General features: G+C 32.1%; 3 protein-coding genes across 3 annotated transcripts in view; 1 reads left to right on the forward strand and 2 right to left on the reverse strand.

Moving 5' to 3' along the window:
* Plc21C (Phospholipase C at 21C) overlaps positions 1-8196 on the reverse strand; it is a 60648-nt gene extending 52452 nt beyond the window's left edge. The window contains exons 1-2 of the mRNA XM_068776791.1: positions 7851-8196; positions 7539-7685 (exon numbers count right to left, since the gene is read on the reverse strand). Coding sequence (XP_068632892.1) covers positions 7539-7685; positions 7851-7946 — 243 coding nt within the window. The 5' untranslated portion in view covers positions 7947-8196. The remainder of the gene's footprint in view (positions 1-7538; positions 7686-7850) is intronic.
* Positions 8197-8869: 673 nt separating this feature from the next.
* LOC137933096 (la-related protein 7-like) lies at positions 8870-13818 on the forward strand. Its single transcript, XM_068776882.1, has 7 exons — positions 8870-9240; positions 9336-9503; positions 11368-11649; positions 11919-12246; positions 12852-12973; positions 13201-13293; positions 13522-13818. The coding sequence occupies exons 1-7, from the start codon at positions 8932-8934 to the stop codon at positions 13735-13737; spliced, it is 1518 nt and encodes a 505-aa protein (XP_068632983.1). The 5' UTR covers positions 8870-8931; the 3' UTR covers positions 13738-13818.
* On the reverse strand, positions 13811-17992 carry LOC137933095 (VWFA and cache domain-containing protein CG16868). Its single transcript, XM_068776881.1, has one exon. It carries the CDS (start codon positions 17862-17864, stop codon positions 14295-14297), a length of 3570 nt encoding a protein of 1189 aa, XP_068632982.1. The 5' UTR covers positions 17865-17992; the 3' UTR covers positions 13811-14294.
* Between the last annotated feature and the right edge of the window lie 811 nt (positions 17993-18803).

Below are 18803 nucleotides of genomic sequence, written 5' to 3' on the forward strand. Positions count from 1 at the left end.
ATGACTTCTCAAATCAATCGATCTCTTAGAAGTTCTGATATACACGCACACAAGCCTGAGAATAAGCCTGTATGTAAGTATGAAAGAAACTTGCTGATCAGGCTGTAGTGTTAGACCAGTGGAAAACCGTGCCTCGAATCCCGCTGTCCGAAGTTAGTCCCTCTTTATGTGGCTGCATTCGGTGCATCATGCCAGATAACGGTCAGACTTTTAGCGACATGCCTTTGTTCGGTCGGTGGTTAAAAGCCGCAACGTTAGACTTTAACCAGAATGTTGTCACTCGTTTAGCGCCACCCGGGAGACACGTTTAGAGTTCAGAGGGTGAACATACGGACACGATCTGAGACGATAATGGCCTTGGTTTAGATCCCATCGACTTCAACTGAACCGGGGAGAAATTGGTGAGCAATTTTCTCGAGTGAATCCTATCTATACACTTTTAGTTGCTGTTTTTACTCCATGAGAAGTAACATTATTCTTTATATTAGTTTCTATTCTTCAGCCTTAAAATAAACTTTAGAGAACACCTCACACAGTACAGTCGTTGATTATATATGCTGACTTTTTTTTGATGATTTTAATACAATTAAAATCTAAAGCGTAACAAATCTCTAGATTTCCCAGCCACGTGACACATTGAAATTTCACGTAACATTTGCACATTTTAATATATCTAAGCTTTTATTAATAAAAAGTTTAAGGAATTAGCACTAAAAATATTTCCCTATTCTGTGTAAAAATAGTTTGCCGGTGTTGATCATACACATAGCATAGCATTTGGTGCTTTCAGGAAAAAATATAATAGGCAAATACAAACCTAGTGAATCATATAAAGATGGCTTTATTATATCTCAAAATTTGTTAGGATAGCAGTCATGCGCATACCTAGGCTAAAGACCAAAAAAACACGAAGTCAATCGTAAGTAGTCTTGCCAAACATAAAATATGTACCAAAGTCAGTAACAGAATCCAATCCATAACAGCTAGAACGTCACGCTCATGCAGTAGCAGTTTATATAAGACAAACGAACCGTGTATCCAGAACTAACCGTATTTGCATTACGGACTTAGGTCTAACTTCAACCACAACTAAAGTCAGTTTGCAAGTTCATCTTGAAAATCTAAATCCTTTTACTGTAATAACGATGTTATCTTTACTAAAACTCTTAAAAACAAATAAGACCAATTATCGTTAAATTTTTACTAATTTCGATAATTGCAAACTTTACGTTACTTTACATTTAGTTAATATTAAAAATTTAAAAAAATACCAACCTTTTGCATAGAATATTTTTTCTAAGCGTGAGTTTTATTTACAACTACAAACATACATATATATACATGGAGAATTGTGTGATAATACACTTAGTAATCAACATGAAGGACGAAAAATGATATTTGTATGTATGTATATATATATATATACACACACACACATATATATATATATATAAACACACATATATATATTTGTGTATAAATATATATATATATATAGCATTTTGGTATCATTTGTCTATATGTTTATATATACGTACATGTGTCATATGGTCAAATGATTTATGTGATCAAACGGGTAAATATAAATAAATTTACAAAAACTATACAGTAAACACCGTTCTTGTTTATTTATATTACGATTCGCTTATTACATGCGTTTTTTCCTAACTGACTTCAATCCTGAAAGTTTAAATCATACATGTAAAATGAACATGTTCACAGAGCAGGAACCAAAATTCCTATTTCTACAGCTGATATAACAAGAAAAAAACCCGTATGCACCGCCGCCACGCGTCATTACAAGCCCCGGCAAGCCTGCAGCTCCGGGCGACAAGGTTCACGTGTGCAAGAGATATCAGCGAAACCAATTTCCAATATTCACGTTATTCCCTGTATCCGACAGAATTCAATATCGGTTAATTTCGTTTCATTTTCAAACAGTAACAAGATTATTTGCTAAACGTCAATAATTTGTGTTGTCTGTTTAATTTATTTTTAAATTCCTGAAGATACTACTATAACAACCATTGAATTTCTAAAATAGCAGCATCTCCAGAAAACATGTTTTTTTTAATGAGGATCTTTGCAAAAAGTGTCTACAGTGACTTTATCAATTGACAAAAGAATGTGCTATATATATATAGTTGGTATTAGGTATCTCTTGTAAAGTACCTTCATCAACATTATAGCTTCCTCTGAAAGCGATATGCTCATCTTAAAATATTTTTACTTGCACTACCAATTAATACACTACCAGATAAAAAAAGTTTGAAATATAAAGTAAAAGGAGATAGTAATAAGTTTGCTGTATTTTAGTCTAAATTAGTTTAACGAAAGTAATACATTATAAATCACGCTATATAAATTACGTTGCGGTTATGTGTTTTGAACGGCGGAAATCAAAATGAATTATAGAAAGTGGTACAAGAAACAAGAAAAATATAACACAAATGTGATAAAAAACGAAGAGTTTAAATGTTAAATAGTTCGGTTTAATTTTATAACCAATCTACGATAGATACACTGCAGTGCCTTTTGAAAATAACTCTACCAGAGATTCTCTGTACTAGTAATGAAATTCCATGTCTGTTATGCTGAACAGCTGCGTATCAAGAGCCAGTATGCATTGTATGAATAAACGTTAATCATAACACGAAATGTTTGCTCGAGTCATAAGCGTAACCCCGTGTACCGGGGCCGGCCGCCGGGGTGCGCCTGACTCGCCTCCCTCTCGATATCGATTCAGACAGCGAAATAAATTCCTTTTTAGGAATCCTTTGGCAACTTTTAATTTATTTTACAAAAATACGGTCATATGCAATATTGAATTTTGTTCTAGTATATTCTATTGTTTCCTTGTATTATCGGATGAAATCTTGCGTCGAAGTTACCAGTTTAAAGAATTAAAATATTTTAAGCTTTGGCGCATGGCGTTTTACTATGTATTAGACTATACATTAGCTCCCACGATTTTTAATATTAAGCAACTAATGTCTTTTAATGTTTAAAATTTATGCTTTTTTAAATAAATGATATTTGATAGTGATAATTTTACATTAAAATATATCTGGTTTCGGAGTAGCTTAAGGCAAAGACCTCCTCGAACGTCCTCCGAAGCTTCCGGACAGTTGCGACCCTGAGCCACATGGGGCTTGGCGTCGTTATTGTTTTGGTCCTCTCATCTTCTGGCTTTTCGAAAACGACCAGATGGTCACCCTTTTGCCACATTTCATCTTTGCTACGGGGATTATAACCCGTCCACCACTTTTGTTAATAAATTCGTGTCAGAATGTCGGTTAGCTTTCTTCTTCCCCGTATGTCTTTATTTCTGAATATACGGATACTTTATTATACGAGTATTTCTTCCTGATTCTGAGAGCGTTCTCAGCCAACATTAACGCCTTTTAGTTAGTTACCACCACAGCTTACGGAAACATTTAACTTAACACAATAATTTAGATGTAACATTAATTAATCATATCTATAATAAACATAAAATTATCATAATCTTCAATACTCAAAAAACAAACATAAATAATTTCAGCGATCAAGCAATCAATTAAATGACAGTTCTGCTAGATCATTTCTTATTCTACTGTACAGAGGAGAGTCGGTTTTTACATGTGTAATACTTTATTCTCCCCCGGGTGGACGTCGGGCTGTCCTTACATTTAAACTTATAAGTACTTAGAAAACCTGCCGTGTACGGAGTAGGCGGTGATCGCATCCAGAAAGAATATCTAAGGGGTGATATAGGCGTCTGTCCTCCTCTGTAACGGCAGTTCCACTCGTAAAGCGAGTCCGTACGAATTTAACGCTCAACTAAACAAACGGAACTTATAATGCGGTTGTGTTTTTAATTTTGATATTTAGCTAACTCGTCTGTCTTCTCGTTACCCTTAATCGCTGCGTGAGCTCTAGATATAGCTGTTTTTTTTTTTTTATTTAAAATCGTGCGATGCGTTATCTAACATAGAAGTCCTATTCAACAACATTATTTCATATTTCTATCTTTTATATCTATTGACTTCACAGTATTTTAGTTATGCTGAGGGAGTTGTCAGCATTCCTAGGACTAATCGTGTTGGTCAGTTTGATCGAGCTGCATGGGGAGAGGGTACATTGTTCGTTAAATAACCTCCTTGCGTCTTTGCTTTAACCTTCACCGACCAGAATTCTCTCAGCGTAAGCAAATTTTAATGATCCTATCAAAGCTGTACCGGAAGCGCATTTCAGAAATATGCTGATGTTCGCTCTTACGTTCGGCCTTAATTCTTCATCAGGTTAAAGAGTTTTCGCTGTTATACCCTTTCTTGGTCCTCCTGTCTCTAACGAATATGAATTCACTGTCAAATTCCTAGTTATTACGTTAAGTTAGTTCAAAGGTGCGTCTTAGTATCTTCTAAATTATAGACCTCCGATGTTTTCTTAAGTCGTGTCTCAAAGTTAACTCTTTACGCCGTTTTAGTCTACCTTCAACAAACTATTGGTTTATTCACACCATAGACAAGGAGATGCCTGTTTAGACTTGTTGTTAAAAAGTTGTCATAAATCCAAGCTTTTTTTGATATTACTTATAATCAATATACATCTCAAAATGAAGTACGCCCCTGATTTTCATACATTTATAGGAATTAAAATGAATTCGATAGATTATTCGTAGAACCTCCCTGGCTACCTATAGATACAGATAAATGGTGTTCATTTTCATTATTTATTGAAGTTATGTATGTTTGTATATTTTCTTATACAGATCCTTACCTCAGCCGATTTAATAATTAGTAGTACTTTTTATATACGTAATCTTTTCATGTGGAATACATTAATGTTTTTGTCTAGGAGCTCCCTTCCTTTATTAGTAAGTAAGTGCTTACTGTCGATGCACTTTTTTATTTTATAAGCCTACAGCTATTATTCCAATTAAGCATTAGATGTAGAATTTTACTCTTTTATACCAAAATCATTTATTTTACCATTGGCAAAAACTTACATTACAGGCGCTTTTGAGAAAAAGTTTCTATAACTTATCATCAAAATTTTAAAATGGCTATAAAGTCTATTTTATTTTTATTATAAAAATATTATACATAAGATACAAACTTTTATTTTAGTCTTATCTAGAGTTAGTCTTTCTTTATTTACTGCACTCCAGTAAACGCGCGCATTAAAATATTACAATTACAGTAATAGGTCTTAAGCAGTTGCAAATTCTGATCCATTTACTTATTTGAAGGTGCATACAACAAGTATGTAATATACTATCGTCCTTCCTTTTGAATTTAAACATACAGAGACAAAAAAATTAGAAACACTTGCGTCTTGTCGGTCTTATATATAACATTGGCTGCCAACCGTCGCGATAAGGTCCACGGATCGCGATTATCTATTTTAATAAAACGCTAACAGACGAAAACCGTAATTAATTCACGTTTCACTGATAGCGCTGAGCTATTGGGATGCGTTAGCGAGATACTGTTCGTCAAGGTCGCAAGCAATAAAATCATCGACAAAACGGAAAGATAATTTATTTATTGTATAAGGCCGTTAGATGCGTGTTAAAATTGACGCGTAATAAATTAAGTCTTCTTAATCGACATCGGTAGAAGATTAAAGAAAACTGTATCAGAAAACGGACGGTATACCTAATTTTTTTTAGGCAACAAACCGGTAAATCATGACACTACCCGCTCAACTGTCGTCATTATAAATTTTGAAAAGCGTTTACTAAACTACCTTGAAAGTTTTGCGAAATAACTTTATATCTACCGCTGCCAGATATGTATTTTAAAATAAATAAGCAGTAAATAATAATCCTAATGACCGTTGGGGCCGATAGGTTCTCGGTGGCGACCAGGAGCGGGTTGACTGGGTGCCCGACGACATAAGTGAGGTAGCCGGAAGTCGCTGGATGTAGACAGCGCGGGGCCGGCCTTCATGACGATCTTTGGGGTTGAAGAGAGAAGAATAATTCCAATATTAACATTCATTTTATTCAGTTTATTAAAGGCTTTGTCTTCAAAACGTTACAATATTTTAGTATCCGATGATATCTATAAGATTAAACTTAACAAGGCAAAGACATCGTGCCTGTCAAAGTTGATTCTATACGACACATTGCTCTCTTGTAATTTAGTAGTCTTTTTGTGATTGCCAGTGTCTATTTTTCAACCGTATTTAAGTGATGAGCTGAACAACATTCAAACCATTTTTATGTACAATTAACTATTTACATTTTTTTAACAAAACACAAGCGAGTTGAGAATAAATACCTCCACAATACTAATACCAAAAATTTTCTAATGCAGGCTTCGACATTATTTTTTTTTATTTTCTTTATCATGACCTGTGTTACTTTTTGACAACGCATTCGGGTTTTATTTAGTTCTTCAAATGTATCTAAAACCCCAATTCAGTTTCCAACACACGTTTTAATAAAGGCTGGTGCCCTGATTTGTTGTACGAACTCGGCCGCTTTCTTTAGTCTTGTATTGTGGAATCTTCAGCTATTACTGTGATACCAAATCAAATAACTGAAACTTTTTCTTTCTTTTGCGTCTGACTTTTATTTTAATTAAGATAATGGAAGTTTTTTATTCAACGTTCGAAATAATATTGGGCTATGTATTCGGGTTGTAAATAATACTAAAGAGTCTATTTAAAAAAACCGGTTAAGAATGAGCGAGCAATTGGACTAACTAATAGAATTATTATTTTTTACGTAATATAAGCCGTCACCGCACTACCACGGCGTCCGCAACTTCCGATCTCCTCGATCCAAAAATATGACTGCGTTCCAAACGTTGTTTTGCGATTCACTTACATCGCTCCTTGCGTTTTAACTATTTTAGAGCGTAAATAACCCGAATCGTTTTTTAATGATTTATTAAAAATAAAATTTTAATTAATTATTAAAAATGTAACAGTCCTCTAAATTATTATTTTTTTAAATTAATATCACATACAAAACAAAAAAAACAGCAACCAACATTATTCTTTCAACAATGATTATATTTTTGGTCTATAACAGAAAAAATAATTCTATGGGGTAGTGTAAAATTTTACAATTAATTTCCACTCATGAGAAACAAAATTGTTGAACTCTTTTTTTACTGTTTTTAATTGTGTAAGTAAGCTTTGAATAAAATAATTATATTATTAAATCATGTAAGGAAGTTATAGTTTCAAAAAAATTTAAAATGTTATTTTTATACATTTAATATTTTTATGTGTTAGTAGTTTGCACCCAATTAAAGAACCTTGCATTTAATGCAAAAGTATCTATTTTTAAATATATAGTTTGGTCTAATTTTAAAGTCCCAAAAAAGGACAAAAATATTCCTCTTCCTTAAAATGAATGTCCAGTAAAGAATACTCCATAATAAATGAAGGTAAGCCATTTATAATTTGCAAAAAATTTTTTGACCTTGTTCAAAATGTCTAATATTGTTATTATTAAAAAAAAAAACTCGTAGTTAATATTAAACATATGTACCATGTAAACAATATTCAACTGCTGTGAATTAAATGAAAACACTTACCTTGGGAACTTTTGCATGGACCCCAGTTCTTACATCTCTTATGGTAGCTATATCAAGCATCTCCACCTCCATGTTCTGGTCCGTCCAGAACAAAAAAAAACCCTTAGGATCCACACGAAGCGTAACTGGGACGCCTGCGCCGGAGTCCTATGACAGAAAACTATCTTCAGTTATTAAGACAAGACAAGACCGACATGTTTTTAAATTATAAGCTTAAACAACCGATTGCAATGTGCTTAACTATATTTCTTAACGAACGTAATTTCCATTTAACTCATACATTTACGAGGTTAACAAAAATATTAAACTCACCTCATCCCATTTTATAAATTTTTCACCCTCTTGCAAAGCTTTCGGTACCTCGACAGGTTTTAAGCTCACTTTAGACGATTTTATAGCTGCAGACATCGTGAAAATTAAACAATTAAATGAAAATAATAACACAATAGTAGAAAAAAACCGTCATCTTCCTCCCCGTGCTATCTATGAGATCTATGTATGAAGGTTCAGAAAAGTCTAAAATTCATGACGACGTACGATGTTTCATCGAATAAAAAACATTGGACTAAAAACCGTTTTCATAGTAAATATTCCGCCAAAACTCTTTACAAGCCCACAAACAATACTTTATTTCACATAATATTCGCGACGCGACGGAACTGAACCACTAAAACTGGAGTAATGTCAAATGTCTATTGTGTTCGTTCGGATACTAGTTGACAACAGAAGAAATATGATAAATGCATAATACTTATCTATTGCCTATACTTTTGACATTGAGATATTTTTAATTTTGCATAAAAAAAATCGTAAGTTTTAGTTTAACTAAAAAAATAACAAATCCCTATTAATTAACTAAACGCATATTTCCTTTTTTATACGTCCCTTGTATGAATACAATAATTGTTAGTTATATTTAGTATTATAGCTACATAAAATTATACTATCTTGGAGAGATCACTCAAACGTGTATAATTTTAATCTGTAATTAATACCCTTTTCTGTGTCAGTTATACATATGTTACCATTATATGAAAGAACCCATGGTATAGGCTTTTCAAAAATTGGTTGTAGAACCAATTTATAGATATATCTACAACACTGCCTGTATAAGTAATAATGGATATAAAAAGGACTACTACAGAAAGGCTTATTAGCAGGTCGAACAATTTCTTAAATTTCATCGCCACAAATTGCATAATCGTATAATAATAAATTGATTTATAGAAAATTGCTAGTAATATTATACAAAAACAAGTAACTGATTTACTCTGTATACAATCTAGTTTTATCGTTATCTATACCAAACTGTCATATCTGTCAAACAATTTTCAATGAGTCCGGCATTCTGTGGTTGATATATCTTTTCCTAAATAGTTTAATTATAAGAAAGATGTCTGAATCAGAAACAGTTGAGACTGTAGACCAAGATGCGAAACTCGAAAGTAACCATCGGAAAAGGGTTCGACATCGAAAGCGTCAATTGTATGGAAGCATATTAAAACAGATAGAATTTTATTTTAGTGATGCCAATTTAAGCAAAGATCGTTTTTTTAATGAATTACTTAAAAATGACCCGTACGTTTCAGTCTGTGAATTCTTAAAATTTAACAGAATACGTTCAATGACTCAAGATGTTCATGATATTGTCAAAGCATTAACCCATTCGACTACCTTACAACTGTCTGAAGACAAATTGAAGGTAATATTTGGTTTTTAATTATAAATAAGTTTTATTCAAATCAGAATTTTTTTTAACCTTGTCTGTTTTATTCTTATGATACCTGTGTTTTTCAGGTAAAAAGAAAAGCTCTATTTGTGCCCTATGATGCTGATGCAAGAACTGTCTATGTGGAGTCTATACCTGTGAAAGCAACACAAGAGTGGTTAGAAAAAGTATTCTCTGATTATGGCCATGTCGCATATATATCTTTACCAAAGTTTAAAAATTCACAAAAGATAAAGGTAAAATTACCAAATTTTATTATTAGATATCAACAATAATTTTGAAAACTAAAACATGTAGTAAATGCTTGTGAAGTTGAGTCTGCTCAAGAAGTTTTAACTTATCATTTTCATCCAATAGCAATAAAATGTCTTCACTATACTCAACTGAATTTTTATATTATTCATAATTTGCAAAACAGCTCCTGTATAATTTGATTCAGGGATATTCCAATTAAACTCATCTTCAAGTGAAACATATAGGAGCTCTACTAAATTATGGAACTCAAGTTGCTTTTATTTTAACCCTTTGTGCTGATGAGTCTTATTCACTATGGGTTTGATGCTGCAACTTGAGAGGTGACTGTCATTCATCACTTAGTTGGGTGGGTGATTTGATACATCATGGTAATTGTTTATGTCTCGTTTCTTCATGCTCCACATAAATATCAAAAGACATGGGCAGTCTTGACTGTGCTGAGCTATTAGGTATTACTAACTGTTTCTTGTGTAAATCTGTAAAATGGAAGCATAAACTGATTTTAAGTGTGTCTACAAATTTGCTATTAAACAATCTATTAAGATTGAAACTAGCCTCTCAATTACTCGAGTTATGAAAAAACCTTAGTTCAGTAATTGTCTGGAGATTTACATTAACTCAAAATCCACTTAAATGAAAAACAAAAAGTACTAGGCAAAATGGCAGGTTTCACTAAAGAAAAAAGATATTAAACAACTTACTAGTATGATAAATGTCCCCAAAAGCCTTGTACACATCTTGGAAATTGTTACATAAAATATCACACCAAGACACCATTTACAAAGACTAATTATAAAATTTTCTTCATAAAGATAACTAAGCAATTTTATGTGAGACTGTGTATGATTTTTTTAAGTTTGAGGTGGTAAATCTACCCAAAGCACAATGAAATTCCTGGTGTTGCTAATTGGTCTGGGCAGTAATGGTATTGAGTTCAAAGGGTTAAGAATTAAAGTTACTCTATTAGTATATTTATTAACATAAAAATAGTATAAAAGGATTCAATAAAATAATCTTTTTACTTATTATTCACCACTAATTTTATTGTCTCATTTTTTAAATTAGTTTTCTATTATATATATTAAGTTATTCTTCTTGATATTTTTTATTTTTCTTAATTGTGAATTTGTTTTTCTTTCAAATCTATATCTAATATATAAAATTCTCGTGTCACGGTGTTCGAACTTGAACTCCTCTGAAAGGGCTTTACTGATTTTTACCAAATTTTATATGCGTATTTAGTAGGTCTGAGAATCGGCTACTATCTATTTTTCATACCCCTAAGTGATAAGGGTTGTTCACCCTTAAAAATTTTTTTTTATCTTTTTGACGAAATTTTTTGTTTTTATTTTTTTATGATACAACATACAAAAATACATACAACCCTAAATTTTAACCCCCTCTACGATCAACCCTTATTTTTAAATTGAAAATTAAAAATATTTTTTTTGCAAAACAACGTTTGCGGGATCAGCTAGTATATATATATATCTAATATATAAAATTCTCGTATCACGGTGTTCGAACTTGAACTCCTCCAAAACGGCTTGACCGACTTTTACCAAATTTTACATGTGTATTCAGTATGTCTGAGAATCGGCTACTATCTATTTTCCATACCTCTAAGTGATAAGGCTGGTCCACCCCTATATTTTATTTTTAATTTTTTAGACATTTTTTTTGGTTTTTATTTTATTATGATACAGCATACAAAAAATACATACAAACCTAAATTTTCACCCCTCTACGATCAACCCTTATCTTACATTTGTTAATTAAAAACTTTAATTTTTTTTGCAAAACAACGTTTGCGGGATCAGCTAGTATATATATAAATATTTGCAGGGTTTTGGCTTTATAGAATATTCTAAGCCACAAGAAGCGCAGAAATGCATTAATGCTTTTACAAAAATGGGTTGTAAACTACCCATTTGTATGCCTCCTGAAGAGTTGTCTTCTATTAAAATGTTTTCTGTTAATGAAGAACTGCCTCAGGAGTCTAATGAGAGTAAGAGTGAATATGAACCACCAAAGAAAAAAAATAAAAAAGGAAAAGACAAAAAGAAGAGTCTAGAATTAAAATTAGATCAAGATTCTGATTCCGATAGGCATATGGATACATCTGCAGTAAGGGTTTTCATTTAATTACATGCCCAAATTATATAACTAATAATAAAATCTTTGATTTCACATTATATATAGAACAATAAAATTTTAATGAATATAGACATCAGGAATAATTGATTAGTTGTTCAAAAATTTCTTTTATTTAAAATGTTAGCAATATAGAGAACAACTGTTAAGATCAATTCTATTTTATGAAATTCTTTAATAATAGATTAGTATAGTACAACATTATTCAATGTTTTATATCATTTAATTAAAAGTTTTTTCAGGATGGAAAAACTACGGATGCCGAATCAAGAGATGAAATAACTAGTCAAGATGAATCAAAGAATGAACAAGAAACAAGTAGAAAAAAGAAGACTAAAAAACGAAAGAAGAAAAATAGCTCTAAGGATAAGAACAAAAGTAAAACTGATGTTCAAAATGGATTATGGGGATTGCAAGTACTTCCAAAGAAAGAATGGAAAGCGCTCCGAAATAAATATCTCAACTTGCAAAGGAAAAACTTTAAAGAATTTAGAGCTAAACTGCATACCAAAAAAGATGTGTATACTGCAATACCTGCATCAGCTGCACCCTCATTAGAAGGAGATTCCGGTACATTTTGGTTGCAATTTATAAATGTTATATGTATTTCTTATATTTAAGGGATTTTCTTATTTGTCACACTAATTCAAGGGTGATTTTTATAAGTTTCTTTTACATTTGAATTTATTATCACTTCTCCAATTATCCTCATTAAATATTTGTTAAGTGACTAGAGATGATTGTGATTATAAATCAAATCAAACTTTTCCCTCTTTCTTTGTCAGTCTGATGTCTGACTCATTATTTCTGCTCACATACACAACACAAATATAAAAAACCAAAAAATTATAGTAGTGAAGGCGTCTTTTTAAAATGTTATCTAATGATATTGAAACCTGCTTATTCCATAGTACAAGAACTACAATGGAAGAAGTTTCATTGGACATATGTGTTTTATTTTACCAGTCCAGTTACAAAATCTTTGAAAAGTTTGTTTACCTCTCTGTAAGAATTTATTGTATAATCTCCTATATATTATCTCTTATACATAAATTAATTTTTACCTACTGACTTTAAAATTTGGCTCTCACAATAACTTAAAAATAATTACCAATTAAAAATTATTAAAGACGGTCAATAAAACTTTATTAACTTTGTTAAATATATGATTCCAGCAATAAAAATCAAAGGGATAGAAAGCAGTAAGATAATAACTCCCTTGGAAAGAATAAGTGGTGTGTTTGTAGAAGAAGTTTTACCAGAGCCTTGTCTTGATGTAAGACTTACAAAAAGAACTGTAAGTAACTGATAATAATGAAACATAAATATTTTTTGTTTGGTGGAAATCATTTTAAATGTTTCTTATATAATAACTTGAGTTGAAAGAAGACTAATGAAGAACTAAGAATAGCACTTTGACATTTTAACATAATTTTAGTGCAAGATAGGGAATTAATATTTCACAAAACTTAAAACCCGATACTAATTTAAATAGTTATTGATCTTAAAAATGAATATTCATAGATAAAAAGCAACATACATGCTCAACATGTGGAAGCAAAGGAGGGACAAACTGAAGTTATCATACGTTTTGATTCAGCAAAAGCAGCGGATGAGGTGATTTTTATTCATTTACATTTTTTAATACTGGCTTTCAAATTTGTTCAATTACAATAGCTCTGGTAGTAATAGAAGAGTATGAATTTTTCAACACAATTTTATATCACACCTATGCTCACCATGGCTTAGGGTGTGATAACTCTCTTCTGTTGCTTAAATTTAAACAATTATTTTTTTGTTTGTTACAAAATTTTGAATGGCTCAAAATTAATTTTCATTGTTCAGTACTGCACTAACTCAAATAACCGTGCACGAGTGCTCAGTGGTGCTGAAGAACAAGAGCAATGGATCCGTGCGGAGGCTAGCCGAGCAGCAGGGAAGTCGCAGGAGCGTCGGGCCCGCGTTGGAAGACATGCAGTAGTAGCAACAGTAGCTTCATCACCCATACTTGCTCCTGCTTCTCCTCAACCCACTCACACTCATATACGATTTGATGAGTAAACAATTGTTAACTGAGTGAAAATGTTTCATAAGAGATTTAAGGTTAAATATGGATTTAAGCAGCAAATAAAATTTTATTTACGAAAATTGCGTTTATTTTACAATTTACATCAGTCAGTCTTAAGAATACACACAATTACAACTTACATGACTGCGAGAGGCACTGGCACATATAAAAATCAAGTTAAGAATTAACCTTACATATCAATAGCGACATATAAAGATAAAAATATAGTATACTAATATACCTGTATACAGAAACCATCCTGCTTCATATAATTCCTCCACTTTGAAATAATATATTGAATATGACAATAGTATACATAACTTTAATTTTAAGTAACATCTTAAGTTGTAAGTAGTGTCAAAACCTATATCTAAGTACATTCTGTATTCTATGGAACATTAATACCATAAAAATAAATGTATTAAATGAGCACCAAATTGTCAAAGAACATTGTAAGTAAAAAAGTCAATCAAAAAATTGGCAAACAAATATATCACAACAATTAATCTTATTTGATGTCAGTATTATGTACATAAGAGGTAGATGTCAATTATGATGCTTCCATATGCCTATGGACAGTAACAGGAGCAATTACACTGTTTTTACCACATGGAACAATAGTGGTAAAATCTGATTTCAATCTTGGTTTTATTTTAGTTGATATAGGACAACTTATGTCAGATTTTGTGTCATCTGATAATATAATGGGATCATTAATTGAAAACCCTGTCGCCTCAGAATCTTCATGAGGAGTCATAGTAGAATAACCTTGGTCTGAACCACCTGCCGTGTGTGGTCTTCTGTAACCGGTAACAACGCGATATGGCGAAATTGGAGCTTCTATTTCCATAGCAGGTAACAACTTATCTTGACCTGATTGATCGGGTAAATCATCAGATTGCAAATGACTCATTTGCACATCGGCATCATGCCAAGTTTCAGCTGGACCATCTACATATAAATTATGGCAACTTGCTGAAGTTACATTTTGCCGATAACAATATATTGCCACTGCTATTACTAAACTTACTGTTATAATACAACCTGCAATTGGCCCTATTGCGGAATAGCTACCTAAAGCTTCTCTGTTGGCATGGCCGTAAGTACTTTCACCATATGGAGTCACAGCACCTAATACTCCATTGAAACATGTTGATTGAGATGTGCAAAACGGAGATGACAAGGGTGTTCTACCATCAGCATCTATCTGACACCATTCACAACCTAAAACTCCTAAACAAGTTGAGTGTGTTAAGTATGTTTCACACTGAAAGTCAAAGCAGGATTTCAAATTTTCTGCAAAATTAAAGAAATAATGTGATTTGTGATTATTATTTTCTGGTATCATGCCACAAAGTGATATGTTTTGGTTGACACTGGGTATGTTAGAGTCAGGACATTCATACACTTCAGAGCTACACTCGCAGGGGCACTCACACTCGGTTTGTTCCATTCTATTACAATTCAAACAAAGACGATCTACCATGCTGCATGGGCAAAATGCGCCCACATTACAAGATGCGTTAACCAAACCAATGAAAGCATTAGTACCTGGAATTGCAGCAATGTAATAATGAATACAATGATCCCCAGATACAACATTGGAGAGAACATGAGGCAATGAAGTATTAAATTCATAAAATCGTTGTATAGTCTTATCAAAAAAATTATTACACAATCTTTTTGTAACAAAACCTTTGTGATTTAACATATCAATAGCTATCATGGATTCTTTATGAGTAATATGCTGTTGCTCTATGGGTCCTGAACTATTGGGATCCATTAGTCCAGGATGTGATACTAAGTAACCTCGATTATTCATAATCAAACATTTAACATACGACATAGCACATAATGGTAGGCTATCAATAAGTACTTTATATAGGAAACCCATGGTAATGTCCATAGAAACAACCATTGTTGGATATACTGAGCTATTTACAGCATAAGAAATTGATACCACATATCCTGCACCACCAACATCAAGATTTGGTGGAGTTAATATAATTTTACCAGGATTTTCCATAGCGAAAGTGTACCAAGGCCTCTTGACTGGTTCATAATCATACTCTAGAACAGTACCCGGATACATAACTAAAACACCACTTTCTGTGACTGCATATCTTCTGACTACATACTTTGAATAAGGTCCATGTAAATGCTGTCTTTTAAAATATGACAGAATAGAGTTGAGAAACCCTACATCTTGCTGTATCTCATCTTTAAGTCCGGGATTAGACAGCAAACCATGGGCCACACTTTTCAAGTAAGCTAAATAATTTTGCATGTATGTGATAGCTTCTTGCCCATCACTCATATCATAAAGGTATGTAAATGGCGATTGAAAACTTGAAGGACTAAGATACACAGTACCTTGATCAATGGTAGCTATTTGTTTGAAATGACGGCACATTGTACCTGACTTTGGAGGGAATAAATCAAGCCTGTGAAAAAGAATTTCTTTGCCACTCCTTGTAAAAAATATATTTGATTTATTCAATGCATTGTGATTAAGAGACTCAGTGACTAGACACACAATATATAACTTTTGTACCCATTTCCAAGAATAAGTTATTTGCCTAATATTATCTCCGTCAGGGAATGTACTGTTGCCTGCTGAGTTTGATAGCATATCTTCTTTAATTTTTTGTAAAAATTCATTAGGTTCTATTGCTTCAACATTTGTAAATTTAATTTTTTCTGAAGCCGCTTCAGGTCTTGGGTAGTATGTGTGCATGAGAACCTTACCAGAAAAATCCATAATAAAAGCTCTTTTCCACTGGTTTATACCTTTAAAATATATGATGTCTTCTGCAAGATCAGACCAATGTAAATCTAGACCTAGTATACCAGTTTCAATTGGGTAGATAAGGGACATCATAAAATCCCTTTCTGTAGCTTCCCAAGCAGGACCCTCCATTTTAATTTCATTTCCACATTTTTTGGGTAAAAGAGAAATGAAGGCTGTTGCCATTTGGCCTATGACTCCACTATCATTAATATGCAACCTCATTATAGTATGATTTTTTGAGTGATTATGACCTTTATCAATATGCAAGATTTCTAAATAGCCATTTTTATTATTTTCACTTTCATTTATCAATCCAATGGCAAATTTTATATTATCGTCATTATGTTTCCCATATGGAAAGATCTTAAGCCACATTGCACTTTTCAATATTTTTGAGTCTGTTAATAAAATGAATAATTTCTGACTAGGCAATCTTTTTTCAGTCAATATCTTTTGGATTTCTGTATTGATTACTGGTGGTGGCACATGAGAAGTAGATACATCAATTGTGGTTAAATATTCTCGCAAAAGTAACTTGTTATTTTCTGTAGCATTTCCTAAATTTGACATACCATAACTGCATGAATCCTCAAATTTAAAAAAATCAGTTGTATTGGTTATCTTAAGGGCAATTATATCAATATTTTGTAGAGCATAAGCTGTTTCTTTGGTTATAGCCAAGGCATGAGAAAGTGATTCTGCAGACATGTTGTTATCAATTATAAAAACAACCAACTTAGGATCAGGATGAACTACCCTGTGATAAAGATACCTTAAATTTGAATGTACTACAGTTTCACAATCTTTGTCAGTTGCATAATCCATATGTGAAAGAAAATATTGTCTTTTTATTTTCAAGTCCTTAAATCTGTTTAACATTTTAGACTTAAGTTTCATGTAAGATATATTGTCATAAGTATTGGTCTTCTTAATGAAAACAGATTTACGAATAGAATTAAAGGGGCAGGGGTGCGTATAGGACGGAGTATTGCTCTGGTTCATCTCATTCTTCATCTCCAAAAGTATATTGGCGGCCGCAGCAAGCTTGTTACTTAATTTGTTTGCTATATTTTCTAATATAATATTGTCGCTGTACTGATAGCGACTCACCTTAAATGCATTCCTTAATTCGAAGTGAGTGGTGTATTCACTTCCAAGTTCTTGAATCACCATTTCTCGGAATTTATTGGAGAGTGTATCCGACAGTCTACGTACGTTAGACTTATAATCACAACGGCTATCGCTTCTTGTACAATTTTCATTTTCAGCAATTACTAGATGTATGCTAAGGAATCCAAATAATAAAAATATCACTGATATTCGTTTCATCTTCTCGTCATTATATTGAGCATACTTTACATTTAATCACGGATTCTTGGATAAACTCGTTAAAAACATATTATCAAAGGTTATGGATTACATAAATACTTAAGCATTATTACAATTTTTGTGTTATTTTGATAAAACAAAACGATGTAATGGGTTAGAGCAGAGGCGCCTTTTTTAATTTGTAGTCTATGCTTAAAGGCTTTTAGCCAGAGCAAAATTTATGAATATTATTATCGTTTTGCTATCTTAATGAAATTACTACTATTAAATTTTGACTGATCGTAGATTAAATTAACTGAAAATATTTTTGAAACTAATAGTTCAGATTTATTTTGTTTTTTGTCGTCAAGAAACTTAACTCAAGAGCCTATTTACAAATTTGACTTATATCTACAGTAGCTGCAGAAATTTTTACATTTAAAATTTACCTGTTAAGCCTTTTCATTTTTTTTGTAATTTAGAAAAAAAAAATTATTTAATTCGATAACATTTGAAAATATATTGTTATTTAATTTTCTTAAGCAACTGTGTAATCAAAACTGATTAGAATTAGAATGTTTTTAATAAAACCTTGGGAAGATCCCATATAAAAATCTTTGATAATACTGATGTTAATAAATTTTCAATATTAATGCTATGGAATTTTTAAATAGTAGGTGACTGCAAAAAGCTAAGCTATTGAAAGTACATGATTATTACATAGGACAAAAAAATAATGTTTGTGGAAGAATTATTTTATAATCGCAGATGACATCTGAAACTAAAACTTGTTATCCATCTTTTACAATACGACCTTGTACGTAGCTCCATATCTTCTATGTAGACTTTACAAAGCCTTGGAATTCGCCGCTTTTATTGTAAAGAAATAGTAAAGTCAGTGCGTGATACGGGGCTCGCATTACACCAGCATCGATTGGTCAGAGGCGGAGTGACTTACCG

This window comes from Battus philenor, unplaced genomic scaffold, assembly GCF_028537555.1.
Source record: "Battus philenor isolate CCGP_79_NKW_IND1 unplaced genomic scaffold, ilBatPhil1.0.hap1 SCAF_12, whole genome shotgun sequence".
Lineage (NCBI taxonomy): Eukaryota > Metazoa > Arthropoda > Insecta > Lepidoptera > Papilionidae > Battus > Battus philenor.